The sequence below is a fragment of the Tyto alba genome, unplaced genomic scaffold (genome assembly GCF_018691265.1).
Source record: "Tyto alba isolate M040663 unplaced genomic scaffold, T.alba_DEE_v4.0 Super-Scaffold_7, whole genome shotgun sequence".
Classification (NCBI taxonomy): Eukaryota; Metazoa; Chordata; class Aves; order Strigiformes; family Tytonidae; genus Tyto; species Tyto alba.
Genome location: NW_024881328.1, coordinates 9,686,931 through 9,709,606, shown reverse-complemented (window position 1 = coordinate 9,709,606; position 22,676 = coordinate 9,686,931). Strand labels below are relative to the sequence as shown.

Here is a 22,676-nt window from a genome sequence, read left to right as displayed (position 1 = left end):
AGCCTGAGGAGAAAAATGTGGGTTTTCTTTTTGCCCTTCCACTCTCTTAGACATTTTAGAGTTGTGGGTTTAGTGTGGTTCCATTTGACGTTTCTCCAGCAAAGACTACTTTCTTGTTTACATCTCTTTGTACATCCTCTATCCATTGTTATATTCTGGACTCAACAGTTCATCTTCTGCTTTTCAGGTACCATAAACCTGCTCTCTCTTTCTGGCAAATACTGTAGGTGATGCATTTGCCACCAATACTGTCCCTCAGGCCGAGCATTAAAAAGTCTTCTGAGGACCCAGCTACAACTTGTGACAAAATTGAGCTGCAAATTTTACATAGTGGATGAACAAGAATAAATATGAAAAGTATCACTACATCCTTATCAATCCTGCTCAGGTCTGAGATCCATGAATCAGAATTCACAATTTTTATTCCTCCATCCCCAAATAACCTCAGTGGTTCACAGGGAGATTTCAGTCTTACAGGGGATTTGTCAGATGCCTGGGCAGCTCTAAAAGTCATACATCAGGGAGAAGCAACAGAGACTAATATTAATAAGCTACTTTTGGGAAAAAGAAATAATTAGGTCTCTTTGGTCAAACTGATTAATCTTCTTTCACTGTGCCGATCTTCTACATTTACCTATCCGTTCAAAGATAAATTGCTTAACTTCTTTTAGTTTCCAGATGAACCTATTGCATCTGCATCACCTTTAATATGAGTAACTACTAGCAACAACTCATCCTTGTTTTCCTCAAAGCAATTCAGCCTTTTCTCGAGTGCTGTTTCCTGTTTGCAATCAGATTTGAAGCACAGGAGCTAGGGACAATTCATCTGTTTTCTGATGCTCATTGGTTTCTGCTCACAACAGGAAAATTAAGGAAAGGCAGAAGGAACACAGCTCAGTCGTCTATCTCAACTTCAGTCAGATAAAACTTGATCTGAGGTTAACCTTGGAATTGATAACTTAATGGAACAGTTATTCAGCTGTCAGCTAAAGGTAAACAGGGAAAAAAGAGACCAACAGGAGGTAGGCTAGATATCTAAGAACTACACGTGAGATGACTTTAACTATCGATATGTCACAATGTAATTTCAACTAAACACGATACTAGTATTTACAAGATTTCATGACAATATGTCAGTCAATGTCAAAGCATTCACAGAAGGAGAGGGAGCAGGATAGAAATTCAGAGAAAACATTTCAACACCAAAGAATCTCTACTTTCACTAACATCTCACATTTTCTTTAAAGTGTTATAATTAATTGGAGTGTAGACTCTTCAAAAGCGTAAATGCATAACTCCCATTAGCACTAATGGAAGTTAGACACACTCAAAGGGAAAATATACTTCTATCTTTACAAAAGCAATCAGTGTGTCACAAAGCTGTATTTTTCTTAAGTTATCACTTGCATGCTATGCAAGCTGAGTAGAAAGGTTTGCATTCATTTAAATTCAAATTATGCACTTAGAAAAGATTTTTCCTACACTGGAAGGACTGAATGCAGGAAATCAGTTTGCTATTATGTCAAAAAAATACATCATAAAATGCAATAAAAATAATTACCCTTATAATTAAAGGTTTTCAGTGCAAAATGCTTTTAAAAATCCCATTACTGAAATAACTTTTCACTGTTATTCTGGCAAAGATGTAATCAGGTGATTCCTCTCTTCAGTTCTTTATTTAATACTCTTCCAAGGAATTGTTATGATTTTGTCCACCAGCGAACAGTTTTGGTATATGTAGATTATCTGCTTGGGGACAGACTTTTTACTAGGGCCCGTTGCAATAGGACAAGGCATCGATTCAGACTACATATATGGAAGAAATGAGGATTGTGAAACTGTGGCACAGGTTGCCCAGAGAGGTGGTAGATGCCTGGAAACATTCAAGGTCAGGTTCAATGGGCCTCTGTGCAACCTGATCTAGCTGAAGATGTCCCTGCTCACTGAAGTGGGGTTGGACTAGATGACCTTCAAAAGGTCCCTTCCAACCAAAACTATCCTAGGATTCTATGAGCATGCAGTTAGTCATGTCTTAACGAAGATGGTAAACTGACAGCATTTCTAAAATAGAAAACAAATTCATCTTTACTTTTTTCATTTATTCAGTAAATACACTGACAAAGCAGTAAGCTTTATGCCTTTTCTTGTGGAGTTGGGAAGAGGGAGGCCACAATCAACCCTCAAGGAAAGCACAAGAAGTCTCATAGATGCCTACACTTAAAGAACACAAAACATAATAAAAATCCTTCCCAAAAAGGCATGCGACAAACCATCTTTGCCTGCCATATCAAATCAGTTTCCCCGTGCTCAGCACTGTGCACTTGGTAGCACCATCGAAGTCAGCAGCTATTAATAGTTTCTCAGTATCAGGTTTCCTGTTTGCTATAACACCAAATGCTTTTCCTGAGCCCTGAGCTCTTCACACTTGTCTAAACATTGACTAGCACATAGTTAGGCAACTCCCAAACAAGGAACTCTCTAAATTCTTTTACACCTAAAAAAGAAGTCTTATGTTCAAATTAGTATATTTAAGAGTGTCATAGTGACTTTTGGGTGCTCAGCACTCCTGAAATATCAAGTTTCATGTTATTATGCAAATATTTATTTTTTCTATTCCACAGATAAAACATTATAAACCATTATTCAGCAGATGCATTGCATTTATTAGAAATACTGAAAACTCCCAAGCCTTTTTAAAATTTTAATTCAAAATTAATATCCATACACTCTGACTTCACTAAACTGAAATATCCTTTTTTTTAATCTCCATAATAATTAAAAAATATATTTCATTATGATAATGTACTGAAATTCAGTACTAGGTACCAAAAGAACAGGTATTCACTGAGTAGCTACAAATACATCAATGTACCCAGTTCAAGTCATTGAATAAAATTGCTTAAGAAGTTTTGCTCTGAAGCTTTCTACTCTTATTAAACAAAAAACTTGAACCAGAGACTAAGACAGATACTAAATCAATCCTCACAAATGGAGAGTACATGGCAGGGGGGTTGGAACTAAGTGATCTTTAAGGTCCCTTTCAACCCAAACCATTCTATGAAATACCCTTATTAAGAACTAAAATAACTTTCATCCAACACATTACCAGTGTTGGGAATTAGGATATTTCATGGTTTTCAACAAAGGAACGATCTTCAACATGGTGTTCACAAACCAGCCAGGAGTCAGGCTATTCATAATACTGTTTTCTTGCTCTCATCTCTGGAAAGTCTTACTCTCAGATAAAAACAAACTATATTTCAAATGTAATTTTATTTCCTCAGAGTTTAGCTTTAACTAATCCAAAAAAACACCAAGCAGTGACACAATCAAATGCAATTTATTAAGCACTCAGACTTGTTAAATTTAATAATGAAGAACAGAATAAAAGATACTGTTAATTCAGAGTATATTTTAATGTAGTGGTGAGGCAATCAACAGCTATGTGTTGTAGTACTCAGGATAGACACATCCTATACTAAAAAAATGTTTCGTTAAAATTAGTAAAAGATTGGTCTGAAGATGGTAATGAGACAGTAAGCATTGAGTCCTGAAAGATATATTGTCTGCCTCTACTTCCACATACTATACACCAAATGGGAAGGGGGGGTGTGTGTGGGCGGGGGTCTATGTGCATGACAACAGTACCTGAAGTAAAAAGGTTGTGTGCCTTCACTTTCAGCAATTTTTCAATACTCTTTACCCTCAGACATTATCTAAGTAGTTAAAAATATAATTTAACTTTATAACTTCTAGAGGAATAATACAGCAGAACTACTGTTATTATTTCCATTATAGGAACATGCATGGGCTAATCAAGGTCTTCAAAAATAGAGTTTTGAGGCCAAATTGTTTTCAACTAACAGTTTACCACAATAGGATCTTAATAGCTGGAAAAGAGAGCAGAGTATTAAACATTTATGTAATGCTTTATATGATCATTTTAAATTGCTAAAAAAAAAAGGACTAACTTGCTAGAACAGTGAGTCCTTGCCTCTAGGAGGACAAGGTACAATTCTGTGTATGAAAATGAAAAAAAAAAAAAAAAAATTCATAACTTACATAAATTTCATTACCTGTGCAGTTACCCAGAAAGCAAAGAACCAGCATTCACCTTTGAAACATCTTATAACAGGAGCCTATTTCCATATCTCTATACATCTGGAGTCCATTAGAAATCAATGGAAATGTTGCAGGATATAATATTAACTCTGCAATTGATTTCCATGAATGGAACGTGACATCATAGTTCAGGTAATTTATAATGTGGTTTGGAGCTGTAATTGATAATATGGCTTAGAGCCTCCTTCTCTAAATTGGCCATAGAGATGACTAGAAAACAAAATATTGGAGAGTGAAAGCATTTTTATTCCAAATTATAACAAACTTAAAATCTTGTACTACTTTATTTTTTTAATAAAAGATTCCTCAGAATTTCAAATAGAATATACTGAACTATTAGCTTGGATAATACCAAAATACAGCATTTTAGTATGAATAAAAGGGTGCACAAGTAATATAAAATACATTAAAATAATAGAAAAATGTCAAAACAAAATTATTATACCAAAGAGAAGATTTCAACATTTAAACAAAATCAAAACAAACAAAAAAAAATTCACATTATCCAAACATGTGAAAGCTAAAGTGAACTATTTAAACCTTTTTCACAAAGCTTCTACAGAAACAGTCCTTCTTGCAAAACTTGGAAGTGAAGACTAAAACAAAAGACAATAAATTGTCAGAAAATTTTTCTGACAAAAATATCTTCAGCCAACCATAACTGTCACTCTGAATCTAACTCAAGCCAGTAGTACCTGAAAAGTTATCATCACCTGACAGCTGCTTAGTGACTTTACAGATGAACTGTCTTAGTCAGGAGCTCAGTAAAAAATACCTAAATATTTGAATCATCATTACAGAATCAACAGACCCATTTTGGCAGACAAGACTTGGGATGTAATTCCAGGCCTAAAAAGAAAAAGAAAAGAAGCTGCCTTCTTATCCTAGAGATGGCTGCTCTAGGATGAGGTCAATATCTATTACTTTTGAAGCTCTCGCAACTAATTCTCATCTAGTGCCTGTCCTGCAATAAAACAGATTAACTTACCTGTTTGATGTTTATTTTGCTATTACTTACAATGAAGACTCTAAACTCTTGGTTTTTTATGGCCACATTTTTAAAGTTTCAAGTACATTCAATTTTGACTTTCAAATTGCAGTTCACAGATCTGCAGCAAACTTAAGGCTTCCAAGTAGCTTTGGCTGAACTTAAAAATCAGTGTTCCACATGCAGAAGAAATTTTGTCAGCCGTATGCCTAAAGCAGGCTGCAAGTACAGAAAGCACACTCTACATTTCCCTTTGAAGCACTTGTCAAATAAGATGGTCTTCATTCATCAAGTAAGTTCTCAACTACAAATGAATCCCTCTCAAAACTAACGATGTGCTTTTCCTCCAGGAGAATATCATGAAAAACATCAGCAAAACTGGGTTAAAGTTGAATTGCTCTCAGCATGGGAGGCCAATATCTACATTCTGTCAAAAACCTGACTGTTTCTTCCTGTCTGGTGTTATAGTAATTTTATTTTAACAAAGCATCCAGAATTTCATTATCTCGCTAAAGATTCTATGGGTTTGTACAGCCCTATTAATGGACCAAAATCAATCTATGTTTACGGAGTTGACAAAACGATACATCATTGCTATGATGATTACTAGTTGGAAATCTCACACAAATTGCCTAGAAACTTTGTCACATTAGATAAACAGGTAAATATCAAGTTGCCTCTGGTTCACCTCAACTCTAGTCTCATGCAGACAGTATGGGGGTCACGTTTGATTTCTGCAACAGTAAATTAAAAGTGTCATTAAATCCGATTGTCAAAAATGTACTAATTTAAAGCTTATAGCACTTCTGTTCTCACTGCACTTCACACCCCCCCACATAAAGCCATAGCCACACTGGTAATGCACAACTCTTAGCCAGATGAAATGGCAGGCAGGTCGTGCCACCGGACGCTCCTCAGGCACAGTGTCAGCAGGATTGGGCAATAGTGTGGCACTGGCCCACCTCTGGGGCTGATGGGCGACACATCATGAGCACCAGCCTCATGTCTCTTGCTCATCTAGGGCCAGCTCTTGTCTCTCAAACATCAGGAACACTATGAATAAGTGGAAATTCTCACTACTTATGAATGTCCTGCCAGAAGGTGCCTGGAGATACAGAATAAAGAGACGTCCTTAATGAGGAAGACACGTGTCCTGTGGCACCGAAGAAACACTAACACAGGCCTTTGTGCTCTCTACCGGACTGTCCCTTCATTTCTCCCTCCTGCTCCTGTCTCTGCTTTCTCTGTACCCAGTTGTTTTCCCTTTTTCTCTTTATGATTTTGTTATTATTTCTTTTATGCTTTTACTCTGTAGATTTCCCCCCTCTGGTGCCTTTCCCCTCTAATACTGATGTACCTAAAAGGAATAGGTCCAAACTGCAACAGAATGTGCATCTCTTGCTGCTCAACACAAACATTTCATGGGAGAATTTAACAGAACTGATCCACTGAAAAGGCCCTTGAAAGAATCCTAAATATATGACCTAAGTATATATAGATAGATACATCCACTTTCCCAAACATACTAAAACCAAAAGTCCTTTGACATCACACTGAAAGAGATCACAAGCAAAATAGTTCAAGTACAACCACATTTCATAGGAAGAATAACCTTGGCCTGGTATCCAGTTCTGTGTGTCTGAACTGCCTTGCCATGTCAGAGGTAGAGGATCAGTTCATACATTTAAGAAAAGGAACACGTAGCACAGAAAGCAAAATAGAACAGGGAAATGGATGAATGAACAGCAAATATGAGTCAGTGTCTCTGAAATCTGCCATTTGAACAGGAAAAGAAAAATCAGACAATACACAATGGAATCAACTAAAGAGAGCAAATAAAAAAAAAGGACCAAAGGTATAATAAACTTACATATATATCCATAGATACATATGTGTTTAAAAAAAATGCAATTTTTATGGATCCATTATGTAAGTGTTTGAGCAACACAGAATGGTATATAAAGCACTGTTTTTACCACCTCTTAATTCAAAGAAGAAAACGAACAGAAAACAAAACGTAAGGATTAGAAATGTGAAACTTTGGTGTTTAAAGATAACTACTTTAAACGCTGTACAGCTTACAAATCTGCCACAAAACACAACTGAGCATTTGTTAAAGAACTCTCTATTTAGACAAATAAGTAAGGAAACTGAAGAAAATTAAAAGGATTTGATTTAGGCAAACAGAAACAATGCAGAACTGGCCAACAGTGCTGCTGCATGCAGCTATGACTGAAGGTATGTCCCTCTCTCACACAGAACTCCTTTGAAGAGAACCAAATTGCTGATGAGCAAATTAGAGCTGACTCAAATGAGCCTGTAACAAGGACCATAAAACCTGCTGCACATATAAACAGCAGCATCCAAAGAAAAAGTTAACAGGTCACTACAAATCCAACCCATGGGAAAAGGACTATAGCTCCAGCTGGACAACAGGTCAGGAGCAGTGATTCAAGTGGGGAAACAGAACAAGGAGGAGGTACAGGATAAAAAGAATACTCTTCACATGTATATAAATCTGCTGATGCATGAGCACATACATCTCTGAAGTCTTTATGTATAACAAAAAAAAATGTGGCATTCTGGAGGGAACTCACAGATCTGTTGTACAGCATCCACGGTCTGTTATCATTTCAAAACTTTCAATCCACTGTTCAGGTTTGCTCAGGTAGTAAAAATAATTGTCCTAGGTGGTAGCACCCTAAGCCTAATATAGCACATCCAGTTTATACTTGTTCAACATATTAAGGACTACTTTCTTAGTCAAAAATATGTTACTGAGAAAAGGTCTCCCTCTTTCATGGTCATTGCTATGGAAACTGGAACAGTAACCTTAATACGTGCACTACACTCAGGAGACTTTTACTTCAACAAACAGGAAGAAGTAAGATTTATTATGTGTCTAGTCCACTTTTCTAGGACTTCACATACAGAATTACTGTACTTAACCCTTCAACATTAGGTTGCTATCTATAAATAATGCTTGGAAAATGTAAACCATTCTGCTAACCCCTTTCAGGATGCAATATCTTATACAAGAGACACACTCTGTCTGTATAAATATCTTCTAAGTAAGTATATTGATCTCTTTGTTAAATTCTTAATGCTTTGGGTTGTGGAATAAGTCAAAAATCAATAGGGACTTAAATTATAAGAAGAATTGCAATGATTAGCTGTATTTTTAGCTAAAGGTAGTTTGATTCTCCACTTAGTTGGAATACTTGATTTCATTTTTCCTAGCTTATATTTTAAACGGTGGATTTTGTCCCATACCCATAGATTTCAATGAGCATGGAATCAGTCTCCATCTTACTGAATACAACTAGAATTTGTTACAAAAAGTAAAGACTCCTCAGGAAAAGAGATTTCAGGTACTTTGTGGAGGAATTATAACCTGCCTAGTGAAAAAAACAAAACAAAACAAAAACCAAATGAAAAACAAACGGTCAGAAAATAAATGCCCATGAAAAAACTTTTGCAATCAATAATGGTAATCTTCAAGCAAAGAGGAGAGCTACAAGACAGCACAGAGGTCACAACTAATGCAATGTTGTAATAACGCACAAAGAATATTGGTAAAGAAAGAGAGATTTCTAGAGGTACGCCAGGAAGTAATTTACAAAATACAATGGTGACACAAGTTAATGGCCCTGAATACATAGCACTATTTAATGCTTGTTAACGATCATTAACACTGGCACCAGTATCGATGTAGCAATGGGGCTTAGCATCTTTGATCTGAGCAGAAGTTACCCAAGATCTACTTCTAAGCAAGCAAGTCATGTGCCACCTTAGAGACATCAATAGTACAAGAGCATAAAGAAGTATAGTACATGCAGTAGGTCCTAATAGTGTGGTCAGGCAGGGAAGATCAGTTAAAATAATCACTAAGTACCATTATTTAAAGACTAGACTGCATAGAGTCTAGCGGAAAAAATAACTGAGGGAAGATCTCTATTGCGTTACAACTGGTGAAACAAAGAATTTAATGAGGAGGACAAAATACTTTCCTGAGCAATAGGTATTCAACTGCTCATTCTCAGGGTGGAGAATCAGAAGATGAAAGAACGGTAATCCTCTGGCCTTCTGCCCACAGGGGAGAGCTCTGCTGTCATCCGGGTGAGTGTCCCACAGCTGCAGAGCCACAACATCTAAACAGGTGAGATCCACTCACAAGGACAAGTCCCCGAATCTAAAGCACAAAAGCATCTCTGATTCATGGAAGAAAATTAATATTTGCTTTGCGATAATGGTTATTGATGAAAAAGATCATCTTTTTTCTGATAAATCCCTACAGGAATGAGACAAAATCTCCACTTCCATGCAGGAAAAAAAAAAGCATAGTATTTTCCTCATCCTGGTTTTTAAAGTGCATGTTACATTCACACAAAGCTGCAATCCAGATTCCTTCATGCTTTCTTATTAGAGAGCCTACTTACAATACTACATAAAATAATTTGTTTCAGTTTCTCTTTCCTGTTCACATTAACACTTTTATAGCTTTATACACCTCACATTATTTCTCCTTAGCTTTACATACATTCTTCATGTGCAATATTTACGAATAAATTAATTTTCTAACATGAGAAATGCAGAGAAAACCAAACCAAAGAACTACTACACCTAACCTTAAAAAAAAAGAAAATAAATAAAAAACAACCACCCTCCAAAAAACCCAAAAAAGCATAAAAATCAAAATTCTTCCTAAACTAAGATAGGCCATTGTTTGAGAAGCCACAATTCCTGCATCAAGATATGCAATAAGGCATGTTGTGCCTGGTACCAGGCGTGGTTACCTCTACCACCTTAGCCTGAATCACCAGCTACCCATCTACAGCTGGCTTGTAGGGAAGTCTTCAGCATCAGCACAAATACAGCCCCAAACTCCTCCACTCAATTCCCTAATGACAGAATTGAATAATTCAATTTCACAACAACATTGTTTACATTCTTTTGTTTAACAAGTTTATTATAATAAATCATTGGAACGTTATCAATCAAAACTTTTATTCCCCTATTTAGCAGTTTCTGAGAGAAACTTCAGCCAGCCTAGAGACACTCTAGGTATCTTTTCAAATTTTCTGGGGATTTTCCAAAAGTTAAATATTCAGACTTTGCAAAAACTGGGTGTGTAATTCACTCCACTGCTAGAGTTTTATGAAAGAAGAGTTCTAGCTAAAAGCCTCCAAAGGTTGAAGAGCTGTCTCAGATTTTTTTACTTGCTTTTCTACGTGCTGCTTTTCCCTGCATGGGGAATCAAAGTCCAACCACCCTCTGCTGCCTTTCAGAAATAAACCCTTCACACTGAACTACAGGCAACAAACCAACTCCTTGGCCTGGCTTCTAGCTTCGGGCTCTGCACAGACAGATTCAGATAAATAATGAAAGCTATATACAGAGCTGGCAAGAGCACCACTGTACATACTTCTCCCCACTTCTGCCCAAGTCCCTGACAGAGCATTAATGCATCATATCACAGCCTAAATATGTGAATGCCAAACACAGCTCCTGCTACACCGAAAATGCACGTGTGCACAATGGCTGCATTCCAACCTGGCCACTTCAGACACTCATTTTTTCATGGGGGAAAAAAAACAAAACAAAACAAAAACAGGACTTCACTTTAATATCCACCATAAATTAAAAGAGTAATACCAACATATATAGATATGTAATTGAGATATTTGTTTATTGATTCCAACTCAGCAACAACTTTCTGGAGCAGAATCTGTTGTCTTTCATTGCTCAGTTATGGACTGATTTCTTGCGCTTGACCCATATACATTGGCAAACATCACAACACACTCAACTATGATAAAAAAAGTTCTTATTTGCCTCGTGCACAGGAAAAGCTTCCTTTAAAAAAGCCAAGCGTTTTAAACCATAGTTTCCTGCACAAAGTTGGCACAGGTGGTACTGTGGAATCTGTGTGCTGTGCTTCTCAAACCACTTCCATTTTTATCATCCACTATTTTTAAGGCAATTCCAACCATCTTCATACCAGGTTTCCCAGACTCACTTTTTATTTAATTTTTCAGGATAGACAAGAGCCACGAGGGACTAGAGGAAAGCATCAGCTCAAGCAGTGGCCACTGTCTATACATCTCACTCCCCAGGTGATAAAGGCAGTATATAGCATGTGAAAGGTGCTAAGGATACCCACAAATAATTCTATGGGAAACCCTGGTCTCATTTGCTCTTTAAGAAAACCAAACATGTCATAAGAACCAATAATACTTCTTCAGCCAGGCAATATTTTTCCATGCTAACTTTAATACACAGTCTACAAAATATTGCAGTGAGGTGACTCTTCATCTATAAAGCAAAAGCGGTTTAGTATTTCCTTTCTTTGTTGTTGGGTGCTTTCTTGTTTGTTTTTTAAAGAGACTCTACTAAAGACAGTAGAAGTCTGCAAAATAAAATGTGAAGGCAGGAGAGGGATTTCGACCATAATCCAGTCCCCTGGTTACACTGATGTTCAAAAGGATAGAAATCACCCATTCTTTTTTTCTCCATGCTGATGAAACTGATGTGTGACACTAAAGATGCCTGCATCACAACTAGTACATATTACTCAGAAAATTAAAGCCATGCCTCTGCTGAAGCTAATACAGGAAATTTGGAAACAATATAAAACCAACAATAAACAAAGTAAATACAAAATCTTGAGTTAAAACCAGACATCCACTACCTTGATACTGTGCTCATGGCAGAATGAAAATGTTTCTGACTTGGGATAGAGTGGTTTATTATAATCTCCAAAGAAAGACATTAAAACTGTAAAAGAGGGTGTGAGGGGGAGGGGAAGTGTTGAAGAGTCTTTGCCTTGAAAACATATGTGCATGAAAAATTATTTGCTTTGGAGATTAAATCCAAACAGGTTATACCTTCTGAGATTGCCAGCACTACCTCAGATTTTATGTTGGGCAAACTGATAAACCTCATTTCAAAACCAGGATTTTATGAAAAAAGAAAGAGGTACAAAAATATGTTTTCTCTGGAAATCTCTCATCAAAATGGTACATTTTTACTCACCCTGAATCATCAAAGAAAAGGACTGCGTTTGCCAGGATGACACGAATAGACAAACCTACCCCCAACTACTTTAGGGTTTTCTGCATCCTCTGCAGCAAAGGCTGTGAGCACCAACTGCCTCTCCTCTGCAGAGGCGCGGGGCCCTGCGTTAGCATCCCTGCTGTCCCTCCGCGGGGGACAGGACAAGGCAGCGGCCGCCCATCTCCAGCAGCAGCTGCCCGTTTGCCAGGGATGGCAGCCTGTCCCAACAGCCGCCTGCTCAAGGCAAGGAGTGGGGATTAGCAGCTCCTGTCTGGCAAGGCAGAGGAGTTTACAAGGGCTAAAGGTGGAGGGGGTGGTTGATATGTGGAGAAAATGCAGGTTCTGCATGAGGCAGGAAAACCTTCTTCAAACACCTCATCCCCTCCAGGTCCTTTCCCTCGCCACAAGGGTCACAGTCTGACTTCCCCTATTGATTCTGAGTCCCTGTGATTTCCTTATTTTCTCTCTTCCTCCCAAAGACAGAGAAGGCTGATGCTTGTGAGATGAGACTGTTCTGAATGAAGTGTGGGGTCTATGGGAGGAGGGAATCTCTACTATCATGTCTTGCCCTCTCGAAGATCACTCCCCTTCCTGAAGTGCCACTAAAAGACCTGCCCTCTGTGCTGGCACCTGCCCCCTCTCCCCAGTCCTCTTCCTCACCGCTCCAAAATCTTTGCTCTTGCATCAGCAGGACTATGTCTGCCTGAAGAGATGTGATGCTGACCAGCCATACACGTTACCCTACACTCTTCCTGTGATGCAGTGTTGCAAGGGTTACTGAATACAGGAACAGACAGCTACTCCAGAGGCAAGCAAGACAGAAAGAGAGAAGTATTTTTTTTTATCATCTCACAATTTCAGCAAAGCCCCTTACAGCAGTTTCACCCTTAGAAGATGCCTACATACCTCCCGGCTCCATGAAGTACATATTCATGTACTCAGGTGATTTGCTGAGCTTTAGCACAAGACAGGATTCAAGGGCACAGCCTGCTGCAGGCTGTCATGCAGTCTTCAGGTCCTTCTCTGACACTTTTCATTCAGATATATGAAAAATATCATAATTGTGCTGATTATTTATCCATCTGATGGAATACGAGCAAGGAGTCAATGCACAATATCACATATAGGAAAGGTTGGCAAAAGTTATCTAAACAGCAAAAATGCAAGTAACTCCCATATTCACCGAAGGAACAAAGGCAAAGATTCTGAATTTTATTGTCCTCAACAGTCAGAATCGATGATTATAAGAGATGCAAGTACCCCATCAAAGATATAAGGATTAGACTGCAAACCTTTTGAGCATCTCAGTATTTCTCACAGGCCAGCATACATATTTCTAAGTAACTTAACAGAAATGGAGAAAATATCCTGACAAAATGCTTCAGTACGGTTCAAAGATCCAGCTGCAGCCTGCTGATACTGGCAGGTAGGGAATGATTCATACAGTAGTTTATGAACAACTAATAGAGAGATGCGCAGTTGTTGTCACTGATACAGCTAGCTTAGAACTGTGCCCTAATACATCACATATCGTGACCTTCCATTAAACGTATTGTACTAGCACCCGGGACACAATGTTTCTAAAGCAAACTGTGGTCATTAAATGAGATGCTATGCCCTAGTTGAAGCAGAGACAGGTCCCTGTTGCAAAATGGTTAGAATCTAAGTCAGAAGCAATATGAGAGATTCATTAAGTCTCTTAACAAGTTTTTTTTGGCAAAGGAAAGCATAGAGGAAGTTTAACTGCAGTGCTTTATTGAATTGAATCACTCTGGATATTTTAAAATACATTGCAGTCTTCTGCTCAGACTTAAGTAAACCAAGCTGTTTTGCCATCTAATGCAAAGCCCTTATCAGCAGCAATGTGCTGTCAGATTTAAGTACTTCTATTATTCACTGGCAGCATTTTAAATTCTCATTTCCTATTACAAAAACCTGAAGATCAATAATGCTAGAAGAAGATTTAACTCTCATTTAACATCTTCAAAACTATGCCAAGCAACTGGAATGCTTTCTGAAATCAAACTCTCTTTCAGATAACACAGATTGAACAGATTGATGGTTGTATATGCTCTCCACGTCCTTTTAAATACAGTTGATCAGATTTATAATTGAAAAAAGCTTATTAAACTACTAAGTTATTATTTTCAAGAAAAATACTATCCATCATCCACATTCTTTCACTTTCCTTTGTAAGTTCTTACCAAAAAAAGACAAAAATCCAAGTCAGTTTTTTTTTTTTTTAAAATTGCCTTTGAAGTAAAACAAAAAAAAAAGAACAAAAAAAGGGAGGAAAAAATCTGAAGGATACCTGCATAAGTACATCTTCAAGTTATATTAAATGTGAATATATTTTGTCGCTTTTAAAACTCGCTCAAAATTTTTCTTTTATTTTCTTTGCAAACAGATGATTATCTCAGATAAAGATCAACATTTCTTCTGTAGCTTTAAACTTCTCCATAATTATTAACTACGGTAGCAAGCAAATAAAATTGTGGACTCAGTTCCAAGCAGAAAAAAAAATGGAATGTAAAAACATCTGTATGTAAAAGCTTTTCTTATTAAAGAGTAGACTAGAAACAGTGACTTGGGGATGATTTTTGTAGTGGAGGAACTTGCAAACAAGGAAGAAATAACATTGTGTTTGGCAAACAATGCTAGAGAAATTCAAACATCAGTATGGAAAGTCTCATTAAATGGCAGCAGTTAAATACTAGACCCTACCTAAGATTAAAGTGATTCACCTAGCACTTGAAATCCTTAAATCTGACATTTTTCTACAAAATATGCTCTAGACCCTGCAAAAACTGCTTACAGCAGGAATCACTTTTTCAAAGTCTATTCCCATCCCTTCCCAGGAGGTCAAGATGATAAAACTTTCAGATGGATACAAATTATTCTATCCCAAGAGGTGCAAAAACTAGTATCAAGTAGCTACTTACTTTCTGCTAAAATCTTCCTGTGCAGAATCCAGAAGCACTTTCCCTGCCAATATCCAAAGTGCCAAATTCTCCCCTCCAGCTCCACAGTAATGAATGCTGAATATTAAGTTATATATTTCATTCTCCGTGCATGTAATGCCACCACTGCAACGTTACCATGCCAAGAAAGAAAATACAGTCTTATCCTAAGTCTTTAAAATAAAAATAGAAGCATGAAGCAGAAAAGCTGCTTTGCAAAACTCCTCATTTCATTTATTATCTAAGGTACTGATTTCATTGACCATACTGGGAATTTTCAAAGAAAATGCAGGAAAAAATAAAATCTACACATAATTTTTCTATGTTTATGAGAAATACTAAACAATAAGTAAAATTCTTAATTATTCCCACTTTTTCCTCAATTTCTGTACATACACATGCTCTAATATGAAAAAAGTCCATTCTTTCCCTTTTTTTGTACCACTGGACTTTGTTGCTTCTTTGGCAAATAAACACAGGAAAACACCTAAACGCATGCTTACCATTTCTCATATTGGCTGAGAAAACAATTACTGCAGAAAGACTGGATATCAGTACAACTGTACTGCTAATAAAACACAGGTCATTTCTTTATTAAATAGTATTTCTAATCTTAATTTCAATAGATGGAAAAGTTCATAACTGTACAACCTCATAACTTTTAGACTAAATTGCCTACGACCTCCACTTTTCATATGATACTAGGAAAATTATCTTCGACTGTATGAGTTTCTTAAGATGGATCTTGAACACCATTAAAGAAACCTGTATCCCAACAAACGTTCAGTGGTAAATTCTATATTTCTTTTTACCACAACTGGAAAACCCTTAAAAGAAGCTTTTATCTTATTACAGGCTGCAGAACAAAGTTAAAAAATAAAATAAACTACATGCTTTATATTACCAACAATATTTAATATAACTCAGTCTGTAACCCTTTAGTTTCCTTGTCCTGAGTCTTGAAATCAGTAATATTTTTATGCACAGAATATTATGCACGTTATGACCACTAGTGTTCTTAGACGAGTAACCTCATGGAGCTTTTGAGTAGCAAAAGTAATGTATAGAAGTCACATAAGGATCTTTTTCCATTATGTACTTACCCGCTTTTAGAGACCACTTTGACAATACTGGGTCTGCAATAACTTTATTTGACAATTAGGAGCGGTATTTTACAAATAAGGTGGGGTCAAAGGCAGTTGCTTTGTGAATTTAATAGATAACAACAAATTCAGCAAAAACTGCTTTAGGTATTAATTAGCCAACAGTCTTAACTGGAAAAAAGTCTTCTGCCAAACACAAGAAACTGTTCCTCCTGGCAATAACACTGTTCTGGCTTTACCTAGTATCAAAGTCTTTGGCACTGACTGCAGACAGAAGCCAGTCCAAAGAAGCAGCTAAGGACATCTCAGCAACTGTATGGTCATTGGAGTAGCTGGGGGAAAGGGAGTGGCAGGAAACTAAGTTGTGCCTTCTCTCTCTTACTCCTAAACTACTGGGTAACAAATAACACCAGAGCTGGTCCTGGGAAAATATAGGCTGACCATAGTTTTCTCCCTTTTTAGCTTTTTTTGAAATACACTTACCCTTGTTATGCCCATTTCATTCTTTAGACTATATCATAAAGCAACAATTCAATTCAATCAATATAGATTCCTACAACTGAAAACTAGTTCTAGTTACTACTGAACACCAAAGTTGATTAATATAATTGAATCATTATTTCCCATACAAAGTTATTCTGAATTTACACACACAGTTACTAGACTTCCAAACTCCTACCTTCCACAGAGCACTCCTTAACAATAATTTTGCACAAAGCCTATTGTAATTGATTATAAAACCTGGAGTAATACAGAGATCCAACTATAAAGACACAAAATCGATGGTCACTATTGTGTTACTTGTACAATTCTTGCAAACAGAAATATGTGAACAACCAAGAGAAACAAAGTTCAATGAGTTGAAAAAAGAGCCTGAATTTGTTTTCTATTTTACATTTAAACTGCATAATTCTTTGGGAATCTGCATACCATTTATAAATCATTTAATAAAGTAGAACATTAAATACAATTTGTAGACATCGGAAAATGACTAAGAGCTGTACAAGTATACTGAAATATTTAAGAACCCATTCTAGATGTGAAGTTAGAACCAGTTCTCAAATCCTGAAGTTCAGCTATTAACAGAAAAATTTAATTTTCTGAATTGATCTTTTTGTGAATGTATAAACAAGATGCAGTTCTTAAAAACAATTCTTCATCACTGCCTCCAACCGAGACAGTAACATAAACAGAAAATTGTAGTGGGCTTATACTAGACAGAGCTTTAAAATTAGAAAGACACTTCAGCACTTAATGAAACAGACATGATTCAGAACTACAAGGAAAACCAAGACACTGGCCAATTTCAAGGGAGCTTGAAATTTTAACTCATTCTTTCTTAGTGCCTGTGATATCATTCAATGCTCAAAATTACTACCTAGTTTCAAATTATGTGAGAGATTATACACTTACCATTAATCCATTTGGCTTCTGGATTATGAACTATGAACTCTTTTCTGAAGAGATCTTCCAGAGACAATCTGGTTTCCGATGAATTTGCAAGTTCATCTAAAATAAACACAACAAGATCATTTTAGAGTTATTTAAAACAGTAAGTTCAGTGTAGTTTGCAAAACTTCAGAATTACAGAGCCAGAAAACATAGTTCAAAGGTCCTGTTGAAATCCATAACAATACTGTGATCTTATTTTTTTCCACTACAAGAAAACGTTTCATTTTTCTTCAGTAAAGCTTCAGAAAATAAAGCATTGGTATCTTATGGACAGGACGACTGAAGGATGTAGTGCTTGGCTATTTATTATAGTGGCACTGTAGTGGCAAAGCTCCTTCTTCCCACAGCTGTACACCATAAGAAAAGTCTGATTACAAACCAATTCAAAAACTTCCTGACAGCCAAAGGATATAAGCCATATTGATCACCCTGTATAGACAGAAACTAAGTAAAATACTCCTGTAAGTAAATTTGGAACCAGTTACACCTATCCTACAAATTAAAATGTAAAAAAATAACAATAATAATTCTATATGCACTCTTTATAGTCTATGGTTGCTCTATAGTGATATGAACAACATAACATTTGGCTAACAGCCTTGTGTTTTTCCCAAACATCACAGAACCTAGGAATATTGTGTTTCTGAACATTAGCCAACATTGATTTTTCAAAACAAAACTGTAAATTGCCAGTTCCTAAAATCATCTCCATGCTTCATAAAAGAAAAAAGAAGCTCTGCTAAATTGTACTTTTCTTGTGCTGTAGGTTAAATACATAATAAGTAGTGAAGATTCAATAGTGAACCATCACACTAACATGTGAAATGAGAGGTACTATTAAAGCAAAAGTTTTGCTGTCAAAACACAAAGTTTCCAAAGAATATTCACTGATAGCAGCTATGCACTTCACCTAACCACTTTAAGCTATTTAGGAGAACAGCAGCTGCCAAAAGCTGCGTTATACATTGCCCGTGCACTGGCAAAAATATGCACCTATGTGCTTCCAACACAATCAACCAGACAGATGCCCAGTCAGGTCTTTTAATCATTTTATCATTACTGGGCCGGTTGGCCACAAATTACTGCAGTATTTCTCTGCTCTATGAGCTTTTCCTTCCAATGTGTCAGGCATCCACCTTCTCTACGAGAAGATCTTTTTGTTAGTCAGATTTTGTCCTTACAGATTACTGATATTAAACAGCACTACTGATGACAGACCTATAGGAAAAAGATATATAGAATCACAGCAGTCAAGGAACAATCTTGTTATTTTGATGTCAACTCAATATGTTACCAGCACATTTTTAACAAAGAAATGTGCTTTGTAAAGGTCATATCCTGTAATACATTTCAGATGAAAATGTGACCCCCTCACAGTGAATAAAGTAAATCATAGTTCCACTATTGGTCTTTATTCAGCCAAATTTATCAATAAGAGGCCCAGCTGAAAGCTTACTGGAATCAACAACAATATGATTTCTTTGCCTTTAAATGTCAGCATTGCCTGCTTCAATCACTTCAGTTAGTGTTAATAAGGTGCATCCTTGCTGCACTGAAGAAAAACTCCTTTTGAATGCACACCATAAATTTACAATAGACACAAGGCCATCAACGCTGCTCACTCCACAGCGCTGCTGCATTCTGCATGCGTCTCCCTCCCAGGTCTCAGCAGGGCCCTGGTAAGCACTTACTCACCGTAATCAACTCTACTTGCACTTGATGTCTTATAAGGCTAAGCATGCAGAGCTGTTCAAATCCTCTCTCATAAGACAAATGTTCTAATCCTTAAATAAGCTTTTTGCCCTCTTCCTACCTTTCAGGGATCAAAATAGCCTGTTTGGGTAATTTTTTGGTCTCCAAGTCCAGCATGGGACACAATATTCCACTTGCAGACTTACTAGAGCTTTACAGCAGAGTAACATTATCTCTCTTGATTTATACCTAATCCCTCTGTTTACACATCATGGGACCTTGTTAGCTCTTGCTCCTGCCACACACTGAGGTTTTATCTTCAAAGTAAGCACATGTTGTTATATATGCTCTACTCAACTGCACAAATACATTCCGTGTCTTGAAAACACTATTTCTAACCTAATACCAAATAATGGGCTCGTCACATGCCCATTTTCCCTTTTCCGTAACCTTGCTGACTACCTACCCTCAATTAGCTGTTTTCCATCACATATTTTGATTCAACACACCCTGGTCCTGACGCTGTTTGTGATCCCAAAAGGATTCCCCATCTAACCTTTCTTGAGTCTGTTTCTATTTATTGTGACCCCTTACTTCCGGCCAGTTTGCCAACTATCAATCAAGCACATGCAAGCTGTTATGTTGCCAAAAATTGTCTTACCCAAGACAATTTAGTTTTCACAGATTTTTTTTTTTATTAATTACTATAATAAAGATCACTAAAACAATGTATCAACTGTGTACAGAAAGGCTATCAAAGAAAGGTATACTGCTTCTGCTCTCTATGTTCTAATTCACATGCCTGCCAAGTAATTTTGATATAAATTGGATTTTAAAGTAGCTTTTTAAATTGTTAATATTTCTAAACTGAAAACAATTGGCATCTTCAAGCAACTTCAGTAGAAGTTTGAAAAGTAAGTTTTTTTCTAATGCCAGGTCATTACCAAAATACAGCCTTGTTTGTAATCCTTAACACTAGCTTTCCACTCTGTCAATATCTCATATTGCATAACTTTTACAAAAAATGTTGATTTGACATCAAACTACTCTAAAATAGTAATTTACATTTCCAAAATGCTTAGTTAATATATAAGCAAGATGAATTACATATTATATGAACTCTCAGAACACTGTACTGTGTTAATCCTTCCTGAACATAAACACAAATTAATATGTACTTCACAAAGTACTTGTTTTATTTTAAAGACTGCCTTTTTCCACTTTATTACCACATTACCAAATAGCCTACTCTCTCTTTTTCATTCCCATTTTAAATTTTATTGAACTATTCCTTGAAGGAATCGTATTTCCAATGTCCTCGCAATATTTCCCATTGATTTCTGTATTTTCGTTCTGAAATTATATATATTATGTATAGAAAGTGAACACAGATTACAGAAGATACAAAAAAATCAAATGTTAAAAATAGATGACTACTTTTTAACTATACATCAAACTAACAACAGTTCAACAACTGGTCTGTATTTATTCAAAATGACAGACCTGTTTGTGCTTACTAAACTAGAAGACTGCAAAAGTAGAAAGTAATAGCCTCGTAACTTTTCATGATTTTATAGGATATTATTTTTGCAGGTTAAAAGTAGTCTAAATACCTCATAAAATTTACCTTCTAACTTAGCAAATAAAACTCATAATGATGTAGTGTAGTATATTATTAACTCAAACTCCTTACTGACTTTTCTGTGGAAAAATAAAGTTTTAACAGTAGAAATTAGGGTAAAGTCTTGATGCTAAATGCTGTCTGAAAAGTGGAAAAGCACCATTAGTAAAATGTATGCAAGCTAACAAGTATATGAATAACAGGGAATTAGCATAGTTCATATTAAGTTTGCATGAAAAAGGAAAAACAACTTGCCAGAATGTAGTCAGATATCGAAACTTGTTTGCCAATTTACAGTAGTTACAGGGAGCCTATACAGCATTGAACAGAAACCTGAATCTTCTGGTAATGAATCTCCACTTCAGCAAAAAAAATTTTTAGTTTGCTTTCTATTCATTTAAGAGTAGTATGAGAGATAGTGCGGAGGGGTTGGTCCCAACACTGTTCTAAGCAAAATATTTATCTGTTGGATGTAAACCAAATGGATCCTCTTCCTAGAGCTTAATTTTACTCAAAACAATTTCAAAACACATTTTCTGACAATTTGACTGACCTAAATGTTCCCTAAAGGAACTTTTCTGCAAAGCTGTCTTTTTTTTTCTGTTTTTCATCAAGAGGCAGCAAACTCTGAGTTTGCTTTGTGTGTATGATTAAAATTACATGCCACTATTCTCAGAAGTAATTACCATGTATCAGCAAGCATGGCATAAATGATAACATCAGTATCTCAGTAAGAGAGTCCCACATATAACATTTGAGTCTGCCACACCTTCAGAAACTGTAAGTTAACATGAAGGTAGAACTACTGTTATTCCCAAAATTAAAAACAGCCTTAAGTGTCGTGGCAAATACCTGTAGAAGGGTGGCAACATCTGTACCAGTCTTAGGCTGTTCTTAGGTGATTTTTCATATAAAACTTTTCAGCTTCTAGTACTTCTAATTGAGCATTTCTCAGTTTTGAAATATATATTGACAGTAGTTGATCAGATAGGTCTTCAGATAATTCCTATGATGTGGAACATACTGTCATGATGCAAAGCACAAAAACATGCTGATTTAAAGGCAGGAGTGAGACACTGATCCCGGAAAATCTGCCTATGAATATTTCAGTATATGTAAGTATGTGATAGAACTTCAAAAACATTAAATAGAATAAAAGCAGAAGAAAGATACCTGTGTTGTGTTAATATTGACATACAACCCATATGATAGCATCTCATAAACAGCCATTTCTGTCTCTGCACTGGCCACTAATTCCCAATATAAAGAAAGTTACATTTTTAAGTTTATTCCCAATGTATTTTCTTCTTCTGTTCTCTCTTAGATATTTCTCCAGTAATCAACTCCAAATATTACACACAAAAATATCACCGGATTCATAATTAAATTGCCACAGAGGGTAGACAGGCTCCTATTCTGAAACTCCAAAGTTTTTCCACATTCCAGTCCCTTACTTTAACACAAATAACCTCATTCTTTGATATCTTCACGCACTTTCTTTATCATTGCACTTACATAACTGTGAAGAAAACTAGCAGGGATACTTGCCGGCAAGCGTTCTACTCCCAGCTACAGAGCAGTGTAACAATTTGTGCTTGGTGGGTACTATGGGGTTCTTTTTTAATGTACTCCTTAGTCCACAGAGGTTCACAAAGAGCTGTTGAGCCCCAAGAAGAGGTTAG

General features: G+C 36.4%; 1 protein-coding gene across 2 annotated transcripts in view; it reads right to left on the bottom strand.

Annotated features, from left to right (window-relative positions):
• Nucleotides 1–22,676, bottom strand: part of DPP10 (dipeptidyl peptidase like 10) — a 555,109-nt gene that overhangs the window by 214,861 nt on the left and 317,572 nt on the right. For both annotated transcript variants that reach the window (XM_033003141.2, XM_042784121.1), the window contains exon 3: nucleotides 17,643–17,738. In XM_033003141.2, coding sequence (XP_032859032.2) covers nucleotides 17,643–17,738 — 96 coding nt within the window. The remainder of the gene's footprint in view (nucleotides 1–17,642; nucleotides 17,739–22,676) is intronic.